At 36.5% G+C, this 22,305-nt stretch overlaps 1 protein-coding gene across 19 annotated transcripts in view; it reads right to left on the bottom strand.

The window, feature by feature from the left end:
* The window catches only part of DTNB (dystrobrevin beta), a 241,396-nt gene that overhangs the window by 118,656 nt on the left and 100,435 nt on the right, over positions 1–22,305 (bottom strand). For 15 of the 19 annotated variants that reach the window (XR_012325780.1, XR_002177905.3, XR_012325781.1 and 12 more), the window contains exon 9: positions 5,367–5,491. Coding sequence is in view for 16 of the 19 variants with exons in the window: in XM_019943122.3 (XP_019798681.1) it covers positions 5,367–5,491 (125 nt within the window). In the remaining 3 variants the exon portion in view is untranslated. Of the gene's footprint in view, positions 1–539; positions 748–1,802; positions 2,169–2,230; positions 4,892–5,366; positions 5,492–22,305 lie in introns of those variants that run through there. The other 4 variants (XM_073791536.1, XM_033838921.2, XM_073791538.1 and 1 more) reach the window with 4 other exon arrangements.

Raw genomic sequence — 22,305 nt, 5'->3', positions numbered from 1 at the left:
AACAGTGAGAGGCCCGCGTACCGCAAAAAAAAAAAAAAAAAAAAAAGATCTGAGGTAAATACAATAAAATGATAAGAGTCAATAAAGAAAAAATGAGGTTTCAATTCTTAGCTCTCAATCCTACACTGAATTCCTTACTAACAGAAACTAGAAATGGGGAGGCTTTTTTAATATACAGAGAAGAAATCTGAGGTCAAGTTCATCCTGAGACAAGGGAAGTGGAAACACAGATGACCATGAATGCTCAGCAATTAAAGATGCCTGGTGCCTCTGAAAGAGAAGTGAGGGGCTGCAATAGAAAGAGGGGGATTAGTTGAAAGTCTGCCTGTGACGCAGAACACATCCACCTCCTCCACCGGACTCCCCAGCAGCACACAGTCAGATGACTACTTTTTTTCTGGGCTGGTAAGAAACTAGAGGTTACCTGCTAGTGAAACTGACCAGAAAGTCTTCAAACTCAGGCACACCAGGGAGAGGTGTGGTATGAATTAAAATGGAGAGATTAACTGAAAGTCTACACTGAACTACTGGATTCCCCAACACACTTCTTCTGGTCAAGATGTACATAATCCTTCACCTAACAACTGTATTCTAGTTGTAAAGAAATTCTTACCCAGTTCCATTTGGGGAACATCTGAGGCATTTACTGCAGCATTATATGTGGAGGCAGAGATCTGAAGGCAACCCGGGTGTCCATCCCAGGGAGAATGGATAGGCAAAACATGGTTCACATACCACTTGTGTAAACTTTAAAAAAAGACATAGAAAACAATACCTAGTTTTCAAGAACAGGATTGTTCCTTATTGTAATCAAAGGATATACAATAAGCACATTAGAATGGTTACTCGTGGGGGAAAGGGTGACTAGAGTGGGATGTCACCCTTAAAATCCAGCTTACAATTTATAAGAAACATACTGAAAACCTAAGGACACAGAAAAATTGAAAGAAAAAGGATGGGAAAAGTTATACCGGGTACATACCTAGCAAAAAATCTTAAAAGGTGTGACTAGCAGATAAAATATACTAGAGAACAAATAGAATTATTAGGAATAAAGGAAGTCACAACTTAAGAATAAATTTTTAACTTCCTAGTGAAATATGTATAATTTTGAACAAGTAAGTAAGGCTGTAGAAGATTTGAGTAACATGGTTAACAAATTTGACTTAATTGACATACATTCATTTACTATAAACTCTGTACCCAACAAGCATAGAATAAACGTTTTCAAGTTTACTTGGAACATAATAAAAACTTGATCATATACTAGATAATAAGTATGTCTCAACAAATTTGAAAGAATTGAATAATACAGAACATTTTTCAGACCAAAATGAAATTAAATTAGAAATTAATAACAAAAAGGTAACTAGAAAACCCTCATTTTTTTGGAAATTAAGAAAGTATACTTCTCAACGAAGAAATAACAGAACTTAGAAAATATTTAGAATTAAACAATAAAAAAATTACATAACAAAACGTGGACATTACTCAGGTAGTGCTTAGAGAAATTTATAGCCTTAAATCCTTAAATTTGGGGGAAAACCTGAAATGAGTAAGCTAACCATATCTTTAAATAAGTTAGAAAAAGAGTAGCAAAATAAACCCAAAGAAGATTTAACAAAAGAAATAATAAAGGATGGAAATAAATGAAAATTTTAAAATACAATACATACAATAAAAGAATCGTCAAAACCAAAAGTTGGTCCTCTAAAAGCCTAACACATTGGACAAGCCTATGGCAAGATTTTTCAAGGAAAAAAAAAAAAAGGAAAAAACTATAAATATGTGAGAGTAGGAATGAAAAAGATGTTAGCACAGATACTATAGATAAATATTATAAACTTTGTGCCAATAACTTTGAAAATTAGATGGAATTGACAAATTCCTACATCTATAAAATGTTCCAAAGTGACTCAAAAAGAAATACAAAATGAAAATAGTCTTATACTTTTTTTAAAAGACTTTTTTTTTTAAACTATTAATGGAATTAATAGTTAAAAATCTCCCCACAAAGAAGGCTTAAGGCACAGATAGCTTCACTGGTGAGTTTTACCAAAAATACAAGGAGCAAATAATTCCAATCTTAAACAAGCTCTCCCCCAAAAATATAAAAAGAGAGAATTCTCCTCAACCTTTTGAAGACAGCAAACTGGGCAAACTTTGTCCTAAAAACAAAACAAAAAAATCAAGGGAAATTACAGGACAATTTAACTCATAAACATAGAAAAAAGCTAAACAAAATATAAGCAAGTGAAATCTAGCAGTGTATTAAAAGGAGGGTCAAATTATGTTTATTCCAGGAATGTAGGGTTGTTTAAAACACAGTTAATGTAATTCACTCTATTAACAGAATAAAGAAACTCAGGCTATCATCTCAATGCAGAAAGTCTTTGATAAAATTTGACATCATTCATGACAAAAAGAAAGCACTAGCAAACTAGGAATAAAAGGGAACCTCTTTTATCTGATACAGTTTCTACAAAAAACCAACATCAAAAGACATGCTAAAATGAATGCTGAAAGTGTTCTCTTTGGTATTAGTAATAATGCAAGAATGCCTATCAGACCATTGCATTCAATATTGCACTGGAGGCTCTAGCTGGCATAATAAAACCAAAAGAAAAAAACATGAGTATATTTAAAAGCATAAAGAATGGGAGGCAAGACAAAAGGCAATCATTATTTGCAGGTGATATAATGATTTATAGAAAATCCAAAAGAATGTGAGTACAAATTGCTAGAATTATGAACAAGTTACACAAGAAGACTACACAGTGGATTAAAATACAAAAGCAACGTGCGTGTCCAACACCAGCAACAAACTGTTAAGAAACATAATTCAAAAAAGATACCATCTTCATGACTGTACACATTTGCCAAAAATCACTGAATTGTACACTTAAAGTGGGAGCATTTTATTGCATGTAAATTATATCTCAAAATAACTGCAGAGAAAAAAGGCACCATTTGCAACAGCAGCAACACATGCGAAGTACACAAGAATTAATTTAACATGTACAAGACCTTTCTGAGGAAAAATTATAAAGCTTTACTAAATGGCACAAAAGGATATTTAAATAAATGCAAAGACATAACACATTCATGGAATGGAAGACTTAATATTATAAAGATGTCTGTTCTTCCCAATTTGATCTTTAGATTCAATAAATCTCTGATCAAAACTCCAACAAAATTTTATGAGGGACTCAATAAGCTGATTCTCAAATTTATATGAAAGAGCAAAGGGCAAAGAATAGACAAGACACTCCTAAAAAAGATGACTTAATCCCTTACAGTAATTAAGATAGCATGATATTGGCACAGTGATAGAAATTTTGACCAAAGGAACAGAATCAAGAGCCCAGAAACCAGACCGTGCGTATTTGCAAACTTCATTTATGACAATGGTGGCATTGTAGTTAAGTGGGGAAATGATGGATTATCCAAAAAATGGCATTGAGACAAGTTATTATTCAAATGCAGAGAGAGAGAGAAAACTGGATATTCCACATCACACCACACACAAAAATTTGTTCCAGATGAATTAAAGACATATGTAAAAAGGACATCTTCAAAGCTTAAAAAGAGAGAGAAATATCACTACAATGTTGGAGCAGGCAAGGGTTTTGTTTTGTTTTGTTTTGATTCAAATGAAAAACACTAACCAAAAAGGGAAGAGGTTAACAAATTTAACCAAAAAATGGATTACACACAAATAAGTAAAATCTACTATGGAACACAGTGGGAGAAAAGCCTATTTTTTCTCCAGGAAGAAGAAATCAATGGGAAACTGAAGGAAAAACAACCACAAAAACAGTACAGGAAAGTCAGTCCAGTTATAAAGTCAACAGGCACACTTTTGAGCAATCTGTGGTATATAAGAGAGAAGATCCCACTGAACTCTGACGAGAACAACTGCACAGGGATTGTGACACTGGAACTAAACAAAGGGTACACAGAATGACAGCACACTGCTTGACTTTGTAATGAATGGAATTAACTTAAAATGCTGTTATTTGGTTTTCAACTTTTAGATTGAGCCCTTAATAAACCTCAGACGACTTAGTTATGATCATAGGAGAGAACAGAAATATTATCGGCTTTGATAAAAGTAATGGCACAGATGACAGAAGTTAGGAGGCGAAGGGAGAAGCAGACAGAAGGTTAAAACTTCCTTCGTTTACATAGTAGAAGTCAAAAGAAGTTACAAGAAATAGAAGTTTAAAAATTACATTCAAGAGTACAAAGGTAACTGATTTTTAAAATGGTGATATAATTATGAAAAGATGAGGTGGGTTGATATGTAGAGTTATAAATGAGGTTGGTCCCTTACACCACAGAAGGAATTCAATAATGTCCAAAACTGATAGGCCAAGAAATGTGCTCTGAATATATTATTTAGCGATATGGAGGTATCCATTAGGAGATCTAAAAACCCAAACGAAGCACAATGAAACTGGGGAGGATGTACTGCGTTTTGTTATACGTATTGTTGTATTTTTTCTGTATTACTGAATTTTTAATCTATATGTGTGTATTATTTTAATAAATATAAAAGTTTTGAAAATTATTGAACGAAAGAGAAAGAAAAGATCAAGAACTCTAAGAGCTCATTTAATCAAACTATGTAATTTGAGCTAGGTAAAAGAAAATTGATGTCTACTGCAACAGAAAAACTTCTAAATACCTGAGTAAGACTAATAATCAAAAACCTACCAACTTTATCTAGCAGAGTATACTTAATATCATTATTTAATTCAGAGGGAAGAAATCAGTTTAAAAGCTGAATCTTATCCTTCATTGTTTCTCCTCCTCCTTACTTTTCCTCTTCATTTCTCTAGCTTTTTTGTTCCCCTCCAGCTTTCTTTTCCTTAGCAAGAATATTTAACTGAAAATAAAAATAAAACACTAGTTTTATTTATAGAGTTCAGTCTTGTGGTTCCATAATTTTCTCTCAATACAAAAAGAGCAAATTAGGTTGATTTTCATTTCCATGTGGTCTAAACTAACTTTTAAAATCTCTATGGTCATTAACTGTTGTAAAGAAGAAAAGATCTCTACTGCTGATTTAAGGGAAGAACACAAATAACAAAAGACAATCTTGTTAAACCCAGCACACTAATTACTCTTAACGTATTAAAGGGGACTGCTACATAACTTAGGCTTCAGGGCTCAGGAGCTAGGTTTCCATGCAGATATTTATGGTGATTTAAAGAGCTGAAAGCTTTAAGTATTAAGATCCCCAAAAGTAAAGTAAAAACCAGAAGGGGTGAAATGTTCATGTTAGGTGACATTCGGTTTTGACCCAGAAGAATTCAGCAAGGTTTCCATTTCAGTATAATCCACATCTATCATATACTTACACTATATTTGCAAGGTCAAGTGGTTTCTCTGGTTGTTCAGGAAAAACAGGATGCGGAGGTTCTCTGGTGGGTACACACCCCAAGGATTTACTAATTGCATGGCTCAGCTTCTTTGCAGGGGATTTCTGTGTCAAAGTAGAAAATATGGAAATAAGGAATTGAATTTTCAAAAGAATGAAACAGAATTTTAACTAAGTGACGAGAGCTGTAGAAAATATCTTTGCAAATACAAACTAAGTTGCATTACAGTCACCACTACTGAGCCTTGCAGAAAGGAACCTACGGTTGTTTCAAGGGGTTGTTTCAAGGTCGTTTGTGGCCCTTCGTTTCTGTCCTAACTCCCTCATTTCTACTATGCAGTCACACTATCCAGTTAGTGTTAACTTGCCTTTTGAACATCTCTGTGTGCCCTTTGCAGGAACTCCCTCTTTTGATGCTTCTGGGTCATTCTGGTAAGATGTTATAGTTAATTCCCTGATCAGAGTCAGAAATTCTTGCTAGACTAAAATACTAAAAGGTTAAGATAATGCTGAGAGCTCACGGCTCTTGAATGTTAGCAAATTAGCTGACTAACCCACATCCCCCCAAATATTAAGAGAATATTCCCCAAATGAACATGAAACAGAACATTTGGTGTTAAGGGTCTGGCTATGTATACAGATACAAATGAGTGCACTCACATACACAGGCAGCATCAGATCTGTGACTCTAAATTATGATATGCTGAAGGTACAAAAATAAGTCGGCATACTAATACATTTCCTGGGAAGGTGGAACAATACACACTAAATCCAAAGACTAGCAGGCCTAAGGTATAATAGTAAATATGCACAAAAGTAAACAATATGCCACGACTAAGATATGTAGAATATGAAACCCATATTTAAAGGACACTTTTTAAAAAATTAATTAGTTTATTTATTTATTTATATTTTGGCTGCGTTGGATCTCCATTGCTGCACGGGCTTTCTCTAGCTGCGGTGAGCGGGGCTACTCTTTGTTGCAGTGTGCAGGCTTCTCACTGCGGTGGCTTCTCTTGTTGCAGAGCACGGGCTCTAGGCGTGCGGGCTTCAGCAGTTGTGGCACATGGCTTCAGTAGTTGTGGCTCGCAGGATCTAGAGCGCAGGCTCAGTAGTTGTGGTGCACGGGCTTAGTTGGTCTGCAGCACATGGGATCTTCCTGGACCAGGGCTCGAACCCATGTCCCCTGCATTGGCAGGAGGATGCTTAACCACTGCGCCACCAGAGAAGGCCCCCAATTCCTTTTAAATAATACTGTTATCTGAGATTTTCTTGGCAGGATACTAGTCGCAAAAAAGTTTAAATATTTCATTCTTCTGTCTCTGCAGTGTATTACTGTAGTACTACTTTAATTAGAAAATAGACCTTGTTTGCAGCTGTGTGTCTCATCAGTAGCACATCTCCACTTAACTTTTATATGCTGCCTACATATATTTTAACAGAAAATAAGCCAAAATCTATTTACCTTTAAGACTATATAGGGAAAGTTACTTAATACCTTGTTTCTAACAGACTGAATAATACCATTCTCTTCAGAAGCTTCATATATTGGCTCCAAATCACCTACTACCATCCCCTTCAACACATTAAATTGTGGGGGAAATCTATATGTAATCTAATCTCCTGAAAATTATATGAAGCTACACAACGCAGAAATTCTGAACTTCCCCACAACTGCTCTCCATCATCCCTTTGCCCAATGACTAGCTGTAACATGACTCTGATTCTTCTTCCTCTGCTCCATCTTCTACACTGCCCCAGACATCATGCAGTCTTCTGCTTAAAATCTTGCAAAGGCTGATAATCATTTATAGACTAAGATCTAAATCCACGCCATCACAGCTCACTTAGGAGCTTTCATCTCCGGCTCCCCACTCTGTCCTCACCTCTCACCCCACATCAGCATAAACATCAGGCTGCTCAGTTAACCCAATGTACCATGTTCTCTTAGATCTCTGTACCTTGGCACGTGCCTTTCTGAGATCTCCCTTTCCCAATCTGTTTCTCTTTAAATTTTCTGCTCATCTCTCAAGGCTGCTTAGTTGCAAGCCTCCCTTCCCCTATGAAGACTTTCCTCACTGCTCTGTAAGTCGGCACCCATCTTTCCAAGCTACCCACTCGCCAAGTACACATTTCCACTGTTGCACTGTTCCAATGCTATGCTGCACTTTTAAATTTACATGCCTATCTCTGTTAGACCAGTGGTCTTGAAGGGTAGGATCTACATTTTACTCAGCTGTGTATTTCCAGAACCTGACCTACACCAGAATATGTTATTTGAATAAATTATTTGCCTAGATGAATTTTCTAGATTGCTTTTTCCTGGCTAAACCACATAAGCTTAATTTTTTTGAGAGTTATGATATGAGTAGGAGACCATCAGAGGACACCAGAGAATATCTTAATTCACCTTTACAACTAAACACTACATGTGTAATCCATGTACTCATTTCGTGATTTTTTGCTACATCTGAGAACCACCTGGGCCATTAATTCATGCATTCTATGTGAGATGGATTATAATAGCCATGAAATCACAGGTTTCATGTGTATATTTTACCATAAACATTAAAATAAGACTGTTAAAATAAAAAATGTTTCCCTTTGTATCACCTAATATTCTCTAGCAGCATGCTTGTTGTGCTTTCAAAAATACTGCTCCAAGTCAAGGTTTAAGATTAGATCCCATTTCAAGTCTCAAAAAGAAAGAGAGAAAGGTAACATCAATACATCAAAGCCAACTCCACGTAGAGTACATCAAGAGATGCTTGATATGTATGGGAAGGAGAAAAAGACTGGAAATAAACATATATAGGAATTATCTAAGGGCTAGGATCAAACCAAAAAGAACATTATCCTGAAAATTTAAAGATAATGCATTCAATTAGGCTGTCTAAATTGGTAGATAAATGATTTCCTTAAAAAGACCTCAATGCATGAATTACAATATGGGCCTAAAGTGATTTCATTGTGGAGCTACGTTAGGAAACTAAGATTAACTAAGTGTGAGCAAGAGTTCGAAAACCACTGTAAGTGCCGAGACAGGGACATTACCTCTTCTGGCTACTCGGCCCCCAGGACAATGCCCAGGACTTGGCAGTCAGTCACTAAGTATTTACAGAAGTGCAGGGAGTGAGGGAGGAAGAAAAGCAATCCAGGTGTAGGGACTGGTGACTCCACACTTCGTTTAAGCCACTAGGCCAGAGATGTTCTGACAGGTCTTTGTACCTTTCCCCTCACTTGAACCCTCACACTGATATACGGGGACGCCTTAACCTAGAAAATCAGATCTCCTCCAAACCCTCTTAGGCAATGATTTTCAATCTTTGTGCATTTTCAATACCTTCATCCACTTTACCTAATTTCAAAACATTTCCTACCATCTCTTAAAAATATTACAGGTTACATAATTCAAAAAGAGACATGCACCACAATGTCATTGCAGCACTATTTACAATAGCCAGGACATGGAAGCAACCTAAGTGTCCATCAACAGATGAATGGATAAAGAAGATGTGGCACAGATATACAATGGAATATTACTCAGCCATAAAAAGAAACAAAATTGAGTTATTTGTAGTGAGGTAGATGGACCTAGTCTGTTATACAGAGTGAAGTGAGTCAGAAAGAGAAAAACAAATACCATACGCTAACACATATATATGGAATCTTAAAAAAAAAAAAAAAAGGTTCTGAAGAACCTAGGGGCAGGACAGAAATAAAGATGCAGACGTAGAAAATGGACTTGAGGACACAGGGAGGGGGAAGGGGAAGCTGGGGCGAAGTAAGAGTAGCATGGACATACATACACTACCAAATGTAAAATAGATAGCTAGTAGGAAGCAGCCGCATAGCACAGGGAAATCAGCTCGGTGCTTTGTGACCACCTAGAGGGGTGGGATTGGGAGGGTGGGAGGCAGACGCAAGAGGGAGGGGATATATGTATACATAGAGCTGACTCATTCTGTTATACAGCAGAAACTAACAACATTGTAAAGCAACTCTACTCCAATAAAGATGTTAAAAATAAATAAAGTAAGGTCACCTTGGAAAAAAATTACAGCTTACATTAAAAAAGAATACTTCAAAAGTATATAAAATGTGGGTGTACAGTCTAAAAAGTGATAAAACAAATACCCATCTACCCACTATTCTGCCTGAGAAATATACCATTATGGTCACTTGGAAGCCTGGCTGTGAGCCCTTATCTAATACAGTCCACTCCCACCATACCCGCACCTCTCCTGGTTATCAGTATCCTGGAGTTTGTACTAATCATTTCCTTGATTTTACTATTTTAGCAATTATGTACTATAAAAAATACATGATTTATTTAATACATGCTTAAAACCTATATAGATTTACATATATATTTTTTCTGCAACTGGCTTCTTTTACTCAAAATTATGTTACAATTCATCCATGTTGATGCATATGTTGGTAAAATTCACTCATTTTTTCATGGCTTGATTGTATTTCATTGCTCAGTTACATCATAATTTATATATTTGGGTTGTTTCCCTTTGTTCCCTCTCAGTCACAATGCTGCTATAAAACTTTCTTGTCCGTGTCTCCTGCTGGCCATGTAAAAGAATTTCCTAAGAGTGGAATTATTGGGTCATAAATTATGACATTCAGTGTTACTAGGCACTGCCAATTTGCTTTTACAAAGTGGTTACGCTAATTTCCACTCCCATCAGCTATGTGAGGGACTTCCTGACTCTACATTCTGGCCAACCCTTGTTACAGTCAGACGTTCTAACATTTGCCAATCTGGTGGGTGACAAATGTTATTGGGCTTTTAATTTGCAATTCCCTTATTACTAGAAATATTGAGCATCTTTTCCAATGTTTATGGGCCATTTGTATTTCTTTGTCTGTGAAATGCCTGTTCCTGTCTTTGGCGTAGTGTTTCACTGGGTTTGTCTTTATCTTACTGATTTGTAAGAGTTCTATGTATTTTTGTATTTTAACCGTACAGAAGTTATATCTTACAAACAACTTTCACTTTAAGGTTTTTCACTCTATTGTTTTTAATGAATGGTCATCTTTAAATACACAGTAGTCCCAATTTATTAATCTTTTCTTTCTTATTTTGTGCCTTTTGTATCTTAAGAAATATTCCCCTCCCTGATGTCATAACGATATCCTCCCAGATTGTCTTCATTGTTCCATAGTTTTTATCTTTCATATTTAAGTTTGAATCTACTTAGAACTGATTTCTTTGATAGGTATAAGGAAATAATCCAGTTGTATCCAATATGGATAATCAGTTGCTTCAGGATCACTTAATAAACAATCCATTCTTCTCCTACAAGATAGATATTCTACTTCTATCCCTGTACCAGTATCATGATGATTTAATTGTTACAGTTTCCTCTTATCTTTTCAGGTAGTACCAGTGCCCCAAACTTTCATTCTTCATTAGGAGAGTCTTTGTTATTCTTGACCCTTCACACTTCCAATTAAATTTTACAATCAGTCTGTCCATTTACCACAAAAAAAAAATCCTGTTGGGATTTTGATGGGAACTGATCGAATATATAGACAATTCTCGAGAGAACTGACATCTTCACATGTCAGTTCACACACTGAACATTCCTTTCCGTGAATATGTTCATCCCCTCATGTATTTAGCCTCTTTTTTTTTTTTGGCCACACCACGCAGCTTGCAGGATCTTAGTTCCCCAACCAGGGATCGAACCCGGGTCCTTGGCAATGAAAGTGCGGAGTCCTAACCACTAGATCCCACTAGGGAATTCCCCTAAGCCTTTTTAAATATCTTTCAATAAAGTTACAGATTCTTGTTTATAAAGGATATATGTATCTGTTATTTATTTCTAGTTATAGAAAGATTTTATATTCAGAAACCTTGCTCTCTTATTTTTAAAAATTTTGGTAAAATACACATAACATAAAATTTACCATCTCAACCATTTTTAAGTGTACAGTTAAGTATATTGGCCATTTATATATCATCTCTGGAGAAATGTCTATTCCTTTAAATAATTCCTTTAGACCAATTTTTTAATGGGTTATTTGCTTTTTATTGTTCTTAAGTTATAGGAGTTCTTTATATAATCTGAATATGAGCCCCTTATCAGATATATGATATGCAAATATTTTCTCCCATACCATAGCTTGCCTTTTTACTATGTTGATGTGTCCTTTGATGCACAGGAGTTTTAAATTTTGATGTAGTCCAATTTATCTATTTTTACTTTTATTGCCCCTACTCTATTTTAATTCTAATGATTTGGAGATTCTTTCAATCTTTCTACATTAACAGTCATCGGTAAATAATGATAACTTTGTTTCCTTCCAATTAAAATACGTTTTATCTCTTTTCCTTGTTTACTCTGCTGCTTTAGGACCTCCAAGAAAATGTTGAATAGAAGTGGTGATAGCAAGCCTCCTTGTTTTGTTTTCAATCTTAAAATCTTAAGATTTCAATCTCAAAACAAATACTCCTGACATTTCATCAGTAAATATAATGGATACTATGTTTTTATAAATATCCTATATGTATTAGGTTAAGGAAATTCTTCTACCCCTAGACTGCTAAAGTGCAGTGTATGTCTGTGTGGATATGAGGTTTTAATCACTGTTTTACATGTCTTTTGAGATGATTATACAGATTTAATCCATCAACTTATGAATATGGCTAAATTATAATAATCTATCTTTAATTGCTGGAATAAAACCAGTGTGATTATGATCTTTTGTATACACCGCTGAGTTGGGTTTCCTAATACTTTGTTTAGGCTTTTATTTGCCTTCATTAGAATGGCTTGTAATTCTCCTTTCCTGTTGTCCTTGTAAGGTTTGGTACCAAGGTAGTTCTAGCCTCAAAAATGAAATCAGAATGCTCATTAGTTTTTCTAGAATTTGGGAGATTTTTATAATACTGGAATTTTTTTCTTTGAATGTTTGTTTAAACTTATGTAAAGTCACTAAGGCCTGGTTGTTTCCTTTGTAGAAATATTTTAAGCTACTAGTTCAAATTCTTTAATGATTATACTAATACTTGCAGGTTTTATTCTATCTTAGATCAGTTTTGGAAAGCAAGGTTGTTTTAGGAGTTTGTTCATTTCAACTAATCTTTCAATAACCAATGTACGGTTGTTTTCTTATCTTTTTGTTATTGATTCCTAGCTCAAATGCACTATAATCGACACTAATTCTTTTCTGAGACTTCATTTATGTGGTCAAGTTTTGTATGTTTGAAAAGAATGTGCAACCATTAATTGCTGGATACATTCGAATTTTCTACATTGTGTTTTTTGTCTAATGAGTCTAACAACTGTTGAGAGAAGTGCATTAAAATTACCCATTTTAATAATGTATTTTAAATTTCTTATTGTGCTCTTAATTTTTATTTACACATTTTAAAGCTATGCTATTAGTTGTATATCTATGTATAACTGTTAATGTCATCTTTTTATCGTTTGTAAACTTTACCTCTGGTGAAGATTTTTTTATTGTAATAAAATATATATAACATGAAATATAACATTTTAATCTCTTTCCTAAAGATTTTTGCCCTGAAATCTATATTCTGAGGTTAATATAGTTTCACCAGTTTTCTTTTGGTTAGTTCTTGGCTTGGTATGTCTTTTTTTTTCTTTTTTCTTACTGAAATATAATAGACATACAGTACTGTATAAATTTAAGATGTACAGCATAATGATTTAACTTACATACATTATGAACTGATTACCACAGTTAAGTTTAGTGAACGTTCATCACCTCATATAGATACAAAATAAAAGAAAAAGAAAAAAATATTTTTTCCTTGTGATGAGAACTCATAGATTCAAACAGAAACATAAGCCTATTAAATCCCCAAGAGAAGTCAGGAACCTCCTCTAACTCATTTAATGTGAACATTTTACCACCGTCTTAAACAGTATCTGTACTCTCATCCTGTAACTTCAAATCCTTTAACTCTAACCATGCCCCAACTATATTAATGTCATAGTTAATTAGTACTTTAGCTGCATCTTATTTTAAGACCAATAAAATTATTAGTCATTATTATTTACATATAGTGCTTATTTAAATTTACTCACATTTGCCAATTCTGCTGTGCACCATTCCTTCTTATGTTCCATTTCTTCCTTATTGCTTCAATTCATTTTTTCCCCAAAACATATCCTTTGTTAGTTTCTTTAGCAATGGTCTATTGGTGACAAACCCACTGAGACTTTTTCTGAAAATATATATTCCTTCTTTGCTCTTAGATTAGATAGGTATGGAATTCTAGGTAGACCTTTTCATTCTATCCTTCAAATCCTTCAATTGCCTGTCACATTTTCCATTTCCCTATATCTGTGTTCAATATTCTGTATCCTGGTTAATTTCCTCAGACTTATTTTCCATTCCCTAATTTTTGCTGTAGCTGTCTGTAATCTGCTATTTAACCCCTCTATTGAGCTTAACCTTATTATTTTTTATTTGTAGAAATTCAATTTGTTCCTTTTTCATCTTGACTTGTTCCTTTTTGAAATGTCACTATTCCTAGACTTACTCCTTTAATTTTTAAAGTGTACCATTTTCTGAAGTCCTTGGCATACTAAAGCTACTGTTTGTTGTGTTTGCTGATTCTCCCTCATAGTAGATTGTTTTATAATTGAGTTTGCAATATTTGATGATAAGCTCACCTTTAGCAGAGACTCTTTTTTTGTATGGGAGTCCTATTTGTACTATCTCTGGGCCACTGGAATATTTTTAGCCCCTCTTTCACAAGGAGGCAGCCCTTCTCAAATTCCAGCTTTTACAAAAATACCAGTTCTACTCATCTTGAGTGGACCCAAGTTACATTTCCTACTCCATGGAGGCACTAACCCCAACCACTGGCCTAAATCCAGTATCCCATCTGATAAATCCTGGGGACACCAATTTGGGGTTTAATTTTTGATAGCCAGGAATTTCTCTTTTATTCAAGTTCAATTCTGCATTTCAGTTTTGTTATATTTCATCCTACATGCATGTTTGTCACTGGGGATGGGAGGCTACAATTAGCTTAGTCTACCTTTACCCTGAACAAGATGGGAAGCTATTGGAGTGTATTGAGCAAGCAAGGATCTCATTTTTTTAACAGGATCATTCTGGCTGCTATATTTAAAATAAACTGAAGGTAACAAGGGCAGAATCAGGAATACCATTTAGAAAGCCTCGGCAGTAATTTGTAAATGTATAAATTTATACACATATATACATACTTAAACATGCAGTGTTATCAAGAGCAGGACAAACAGGCTTATAACTGATACCAACTCTTACAAATTATACTTTTTAGCATTTTAAATTCCCCACCTATGTCCGTTCCAATGTTGTTTGCCTTGTTTTGTCTCATACTAATATTTTATACTACCTTTTTCATCCCTTTATCATCAATTGTGTATCTTCTCTGAAAGAGCATGTGGTTTTTGTCATTTTGATAAATCTGAGAGTTTTTATCATTTTAGTAGGTGAGTTTAATTCACTTTCATTTACTTTAACTACTGTTACGTATGCTTAAATGTATTCCTAGCAACTTATTTTGTGTTTTCTATTTTACCATGATTTTCTCTTTTTCTCTTTTCCTGTCTTCTATTGGATTGGTCAAGGTTATTTCTGCTACATTTTTTCTTCTAATAGTTTTAAGGTTTATATTTTATATCTAATTCTTCAAGTGGTTACCCTTAAGTTTTTAATGCATATTTAAAATTATAGTTTCTTACAAGTTAGAATTAATTACATTTTATTATCCTCCTCCTGAAATCTTTAGTGTGCTTTTAATTCCCTTTATCACTCCCCCAACCACAAATTCCATGTTGCTATTTTTGTTGATTTAAGTTACAACTTACTAAAAATCGTCATATATTCTATAACCAATATTTATTTATATTCAATATTGTTTTTGATTTCTCTGCTTCCTTTTTTTTCTTAAATCCCATTACTACCTTCTTGGTTCATTTTTTTTTCTTACTGCAGTGTATCTTTAAATAGTTCTTTCAGCAAAGGTCTTTCAAAGTCCTTAAATTATGAAAATGTTATTGTAGTGTCCTTGCTGTTGAAAGATAGTTTGGGTGAGAATAGAATTTTAAGTTCAAATTTATTTTCTCTCAGCACCTTGAAGACATTCTGCTGTTGTTTCTCAAAACCAGTGATAAAGTCTAATGTCATCTGGATTCTTATTCTTTTGTAGACCATCAGTCTTTTCTCTCTACTGTCACCTAGGAATTTCTCTTCATCATTATCACTAGGATGTATGCAGGTGCTGACTATGCTGGTTCTTTTTAAAATGTATTCTCCTTCAGTTAGTAGGCCTTCTACCTAAGGGCTCATATTTTTTAAGTTTTGGAAATTTTTCATACATTATTTCTTCAAACATTGTCTCTTGTCAATTTTCTTCACTTGCAACTCCTATTAGATAAATGTTGGAACTTCTACATGAATCTAAATGCTTCAATCTTTGTTTCATACTCTCTTTTTTTTTTTTTTTTAAAGGATACTCTCTTACCTCTTGATGCTGAGTTTTGGGAGAATCTCTTGCCCTGATCTTTCAGCTCAATAATCTGTTCTTTAGCTATATCCAGTTTGCAATGCAGCCCATCCGGTGAGTTTGTTTGACAACTACGTTTTTCATTTTCATTATTTATAGTTTCATAACTTCCACTTCTTGTATTAATCATGAAAGTCTATCCCTGGTCCTCTAAGAAAATTAGATTGACCTATTTTTAAAGTTTCTTTCTGACTGTTCTACCCCACAGGGTGTAGTTCTGCTGTTTATATTTCACTGTGCTAAGCTTCCTCTGGGTTTTCATGGCCGTGTAAACATCTCCCATGGGACTGCTCACTTGCCATCTTAGCGAATAGTGGCATCCTGGCCAGAGGCTGCATGCTGAACCTGTTCTGACAAAATCAGCAGAGAGCTTCAGGGTCCTGGCAGTAGTGATGGCCTCAAACAGGCAGTGTAAGCAGTTCCTTTCTGCAACTTCTCCTTTAATGTATAACTCCTTCACTTAAAGATGTTTTATTGCTTCAGGTCAGGAATATTCCTTTTCTTTTCAATCTTTTTTTTTTTTTTTTTTTTTGCGGTACGCGGGCCTCTCACTGCTGTGGCCTCTCCCGTTGCGGAGAACAGGCTCCGGACGCGCAGGCTCAGCGGCCGTGGCTCACGGGCCTAGCCGCTCTGCGGCATGTGGGATCTTCCCGGACCGGGGCTCGAACTCGTGTCCCTTGCATCGGCAGGCGGACTCTCAACCACTGCGCCACCGGGGAAGCCCTTCTTTTCAATCTTGAAAGGGAATTTATTAATCAAATTAATTCTTTATCATTTCTATGGGTTTGGTGCAGAAAGGGTAAGAGGGAGTATGTGTTTGGTCAACCATCTTGAAACTGGATCTACTGCTTCTCTAAATATCATTTCCCTGCATTCTCTTCAGCCTCTTTCTGGAGTTCGTATTAGATGGCATTCCTCAATCTAACTTCCATGTCTTAATTTTTTTTTCTATTACTGTATCCTTCTGTGATGTGCTTAGGAACAATTCTCTGCTCCAGTATCCAGCTCACAAATCTGCTCTTAAGCTATAGACACAGTTAATCAGCCCAATTAATGAATTTCTTATTTTGACAATCAAAATTTTAATTTCCAGTATCAATACTTATTTTTGATACTGGAAATTGATAATTTCCAGTATCAATACTTAATTTTTGGTAGATAAAATAACTGCTCATATCTCTCCAAGAGTTCAACTGTACATATTTTTAAATCTAGTTCTGCTTATTCTATGAATTCTATGTCCAAAATAAACTCTCTTATCTCCTTTGCATGACAGTTTTTAGTGATTTTTAATGAAGTGCTCATCTTTGTAGTTAAGGCTCTCTGTTGAGACAGTCTACACTATCTGTGTGCACTGCTTACCTGGAGGGGAGAAGTAGGACTTGTTTTCAGTGAGAATGAAGGAGGGACAGAAGGTGACACCTCATGGAAAAGCTTTGTAGTTAGTCTTATGAACATGGGACCCCTATTCTCCTGGAATTCACCAAGCACCTGGACCCCAGCCCTGCCTCTCCAACCTAAGGTCCTATGTACACTACATCTGCCGGCGACACCTCATCACCAGGCTATAGTACCAGAGTCATTCTGTCACTTGCCCTGAGCCCCTCTCAGCTGCTCATATCAACTTTCCAAGCAGGAACATTCTAGATGCTACTCCTATCCTGAGAAGCAATAGTTTCCTGCCCTTGTTTTGAAACAAGGTTTTCTTTTGTAAACTGATCCCATACACTTTTCATGGGGGTTCTGCACATCTGGGAGCTGCTGTGGGTTTTCCTTCTTTTTTTCCCCTCTAGTGTACTTGCAAATTATTTTTAAAATCCTAATCTATCATTTCTAAGTATCTGAGGCAAGATGGAAAGGTGATAGCATGTCCTCAGACCATCACCCTGAAATGGAATTCCCAGTTCTTTTTTGTTTATTAAAGTTTATTTAAAATATATTTTGAAAATTCATAATATCCCTTATGATATATTATTTTTTAAACGATTCAGAATAACTGCTTTAGAAAGTAAAAAATTTACAGTTGCTAAGCTCCAGTTGAACTTAATTTGTAAAGCTATAATTTTGACTGATTAATGTATGAGAGAAATGTAATCCATGTAATTTTTTTTTTTTTTTTTCGGTACGCGGGCCTCTCACTGCTGTGGCCTCTCCCGTTGCGGAGCACAGGCTCCGGACGCGCAGGCTCAGCGGCCATGGCTCACGGGCCCAGCCGCTCCGCGGCATGTGGGATCTTCCCGGACCGGGGCACGAACCCGTGTCCCCTGCATCGGCAGGTGGACTCTCAACCACTGCGCCACCAGGGAAGCCCGTCCATGTAATTTTTATTACTCTTCCAAGATTTGAGAGTATGAGCTCTCTGACAGTTATGAGAATATGGCTAGGTAGAATAAAAAGTAATCAGTTCACATATGGCTTCTGAAACATGCTTATAAATTACAAGCTCTTGACCCACAAAAAAGGAACCACCGTTATCTCAAATGGTTCAATGATAGCTGAGGCTGGAGTTATGTAAAGAACAGCAGTAACTTAGTTTTTGAGCAGCAAATCGTTTCAGCCTCCTTTTCAGGAAAAAAAGAAACAAAAAAATTCCAACAAATACAGATCTGTTGGAATTCAACATCAACAGACTGACACTGCTAGGTGTGCCCTGACAGCCAATATAGTATTTATGGTTCCACACATACCAACCCTGGGTGTGGGAGGGGTACCCTTGAATTACCGATAATTGCCACATTAAGCATAAATAAGTTACAACTGAAAAAGCTGTGAATGTGTATAGGCAAAAACAAAGTTCAAGGCCAGACTTTGCTCCTAACTGCGCTGTGATATCAACCTGGCCTGGCATCCCATTTTGTGCTGGAACTCTTACCAGAATGTACAACAGGGGAAATGCTGCACTGAGAATTGGACTGCCCTTTAAAACATCAGTTTGATGACATGGACAGAATTTCCTTTCTCAATAGCTTTAACTGGCAGTTCATATTCCCATCTTCTTCAAACATTTGTTAAGAGTTTTGTTGCTCTGTAAGAGAATTAAAAGTAACATATTCCTTACAAATGAAGATGTGAATACATGGTAAAGCTCATACACTGCTGGTGGGAGTGTGAAGTAGTAAAGCCACCTTGGAGAGCAATTTAGTAAAATCTAGTAAAAGATACACACTCCTCTGGACTAAGGAATTCCACTCCTAAAAATTACCCTAGAAAAATTCCGCAGGCTGCACAAGATGACCTGTACTAGAAAATCCACTAAAGCTTTGTTTGGAAAAGTAGAAAATTAGAAACAAGTTGAATGTCAATCAACAAGAGAATAAATAAAATGTGGCATATTTATAGAATTGAATTTTATATGGCATTGAAAATAACCATATCAACATGGAGATCATTTTACAAACAATGTAGGTGAACAAAGGAAGCTGCAAGAGGATATATGTAATATGACACTATTTTGATAAAGTTTAAAAATATGAGAAACAATGCTATATATATATATATATATATTTTTTTTTTTTTTTTTGCGGTACGCGGGCCTCTCACTGTTGTGGCCTCTCCCGTTGCGGAGCACAGGCGCCGGACGCGCAGGCTCAGCGGCCATGGCTCACGGGCCCAGCCTCTCCACAGCATGTGGGATCTTCCCGGACCGGGGCATGAACCCGTGTCCCCTGCATCAGCAGGCGGACTCTCTACCACTGCGCCACCAGGGAAGCCCAATGCTATATATTTTAATGGCCACATACACATGTGTAATAAAAAAATATGAAAATATCAGTATGAATGGAAATATTGAGTACTAAATTCAAAATAGAGGTTACCTCTGAGGAGGGAGGAAAATGGGTATATACTATGGACCTCTTTCCACATCTGAACATATAAATCTATTTCACTTATTTTGACTGCTACACAAAATTCCACAGTTATAATTATATATATATATGTATGTATGTATATATACCATAATAAATTTAGCCATTTTGTTACTGTTGGAGATTTTGGCCATCTCTTCATACCAAAATCCTAATATACTTGATGCAAGGGTCTTTGTGGGAGAATTCCTATATGGGGAATTGCTGAGTTAAAGTTTATATGCATTTAAAATTTTATTTTTCAAATATTGTATCAATTCACACTCCTACCAACAATCTTCTAGAGTCCTCTTCTCTACACACTCTTGCCAAAATTGAATATTATCAATCTCTCACACTTTTTCAAGTCAGGAAGACATTCCCATGATCAAAAGTAGTTTAAAAACTGGAACTAGTGGGAGATGCCAACTTTATAATGTTCTTTAACAAACACAGGGGTATATAGGCTAATAACATACTAAGGAATTATGAGATAATAGAATATACAGACAAATGAACAGATAACTATAATAGCATGATAAGTGCCTTAAAAGAGGTATTCAGCGTGCCATAGCAGAGCATGAAGAGACATATAAATCAGCTTGGGGATCAGGAAAAGAGGCAATGGCTGAGCTGAACCTCAGAGGCTGAAGAGAAGTTGGCATGGGAAATTTGGGAGGATGGGGAGGAGAGGAGACAAAGGGAGATAGAACAACAGATTCAGAGACATAGAAGTAAGAAAATGTGGTAGAACAAGCAACTGGAAATAGTTCAATACTGTCATAGTGCTGCCTGTGAGTTAAAGCCACACATAAAAGTCCAAGTCCAAAGACAAAACTGAAGACGCTTTCAAAATGTTACTCCATAAGATAAAACCCCAGTGTGTTACAAATCATCTCTGATTTAGAAGCTGCTTCTAGAATACATTGAACAGATAGTTCTCTGGCCAAATGCAGCAACAGATTGCATGGCAGGATAGAATGAGGAAGGAGAAGTGTGACCAGTACTTCAGGTCTGGGTAAACAAAGGGTCTAGTCAGCTAAGACAAAAAGGAGCAGAGCACTCGAGTACGATGGAAAAAGATTTACAGGCAGCCAAAGTCCCACAAAAGGGAGGCTGGAGGTTGGAGAGAGCATGAAGGTTGGAAAACCAAGAAGACCCACCAAAGTGCTTCTTTGTATAGCAGCACTCTCTGGGGCCTGGAGCAGAACAGGCACTAGAAATGTTTACTGAACGATTACCAGGGCAGAAAGCTCTTTGCCTGGCTGAAATTTCCCCCTGGATGATGACACCTGGGCACCGGCTATCTCCAAAGGCTGTCACAAACACTGCCACAGGTGAAGGCAGGAACGGAGCCAGAAGTCAATTAACGTCACACATGATACAGATGCCCCACAGCCAGGAACTGAAGACCACCACCACTGTTACTTAGCTCTGAAACAGTGTCTCCCAAAACTGTCCGAAGATTAAAAAATTCCTGGGGTGTTTGTTTCAAAATGAAACAAAACAGATTCCTCTAACTCAACCCAGACCTACTAAGTTAAAATTCCCAAGGGTAGAGACCTGGTACTCTGTATATTAAACAAGCTGCCCAGCTGATTCTTTTCAAGCCATTTTGGGAAGCACTGATCTAGAAGTTCTTGCCAAAACAAAAAGGTTAAAAAAAAAAAAAAAGGTATAACTACTGGAAAATGATTGTTACTGTTTCCCACAGGCAATACAGTTACCTACTTAGAAGTCTAAGAAAATTGACTGAAAAAATTATTAGAACCATGTGTTGACAGAAAAGCTAGTGAGACTTCAAGATGGAAATGTCCATAGGACCACTGAATATAGGAGTCTTAACCTGGACCAGAAGCCTCGGCTGGAATTAAGAACTGCAGAGGGGGGCTTCCTTGGTGGCACAGTGGTTAAGAATCTACCTGCCAATGCAGGGGACATGGGTACGAGCCCTGGTCCGGGAGGATCCCACATGCCGTGGAGTGACTGGGCCTGTGCCCCACAGCTACTGAGCCTGCGCTATGGAGCCCATGAGCCACAACTGCTGAAGCCCAAGTGCCTGGAGCCCGTGCTCTACAACGGGAGAGGCCACCCAATGAGAAGCTTGCACACCGCGGCAAAGAGTGGCCCCCACTAGCCACAACTGTAGGGAGCCCACGTGCAGCAATGAGGACCCAACGCAGCCAAAAGTAAAAATAAATAAATAAATTTATTTTAAGACCCTGCAGAGGGACTTCCTTGGTAGCCCAGCGGTTAAGACTCCATGCTACCAAGGCAGGGGGCCTGGGTTTGATCCCTGGTTAGGGAACTAGATCCCACATGCCGCAAATAAAGATTCCACGTGCCGCAACTAAAGATTCCATGTGCCACAACTAAAGATTCCGCATGAAGCAACTAAAGATCCTGCATGCTACCATGAAGATCCCGCATGTGGCAACAAAGATCCCATGTGCTGCAATTAAGACCTGGCACAGCCAAATCACTAAATAAACAAATATTTTAAAAATAAACAAAAATAAAGTTAA

The sequence above is a fragment of the Tursiops truncatus genome, chromosome 14 (genome assembly GCF_011762595.2).
Source record: "Tursiops truncatus isolate mTurTru1 chromosome 14, mTurTru1.mat.Y, whole genome shotgun sequence".
Taxonomy (NCBI): Eukaryota; Metazoa; Chordata; class Mammalia; order Artiodactyla; family Delphinidae; genus Tursiops; species Tursiops truncatus.
The sequence above is the reverse complement of the archived record's forward strand: the minus strand, read 5'-3'. Positions and strand labels throughout refer to the sequence as shown.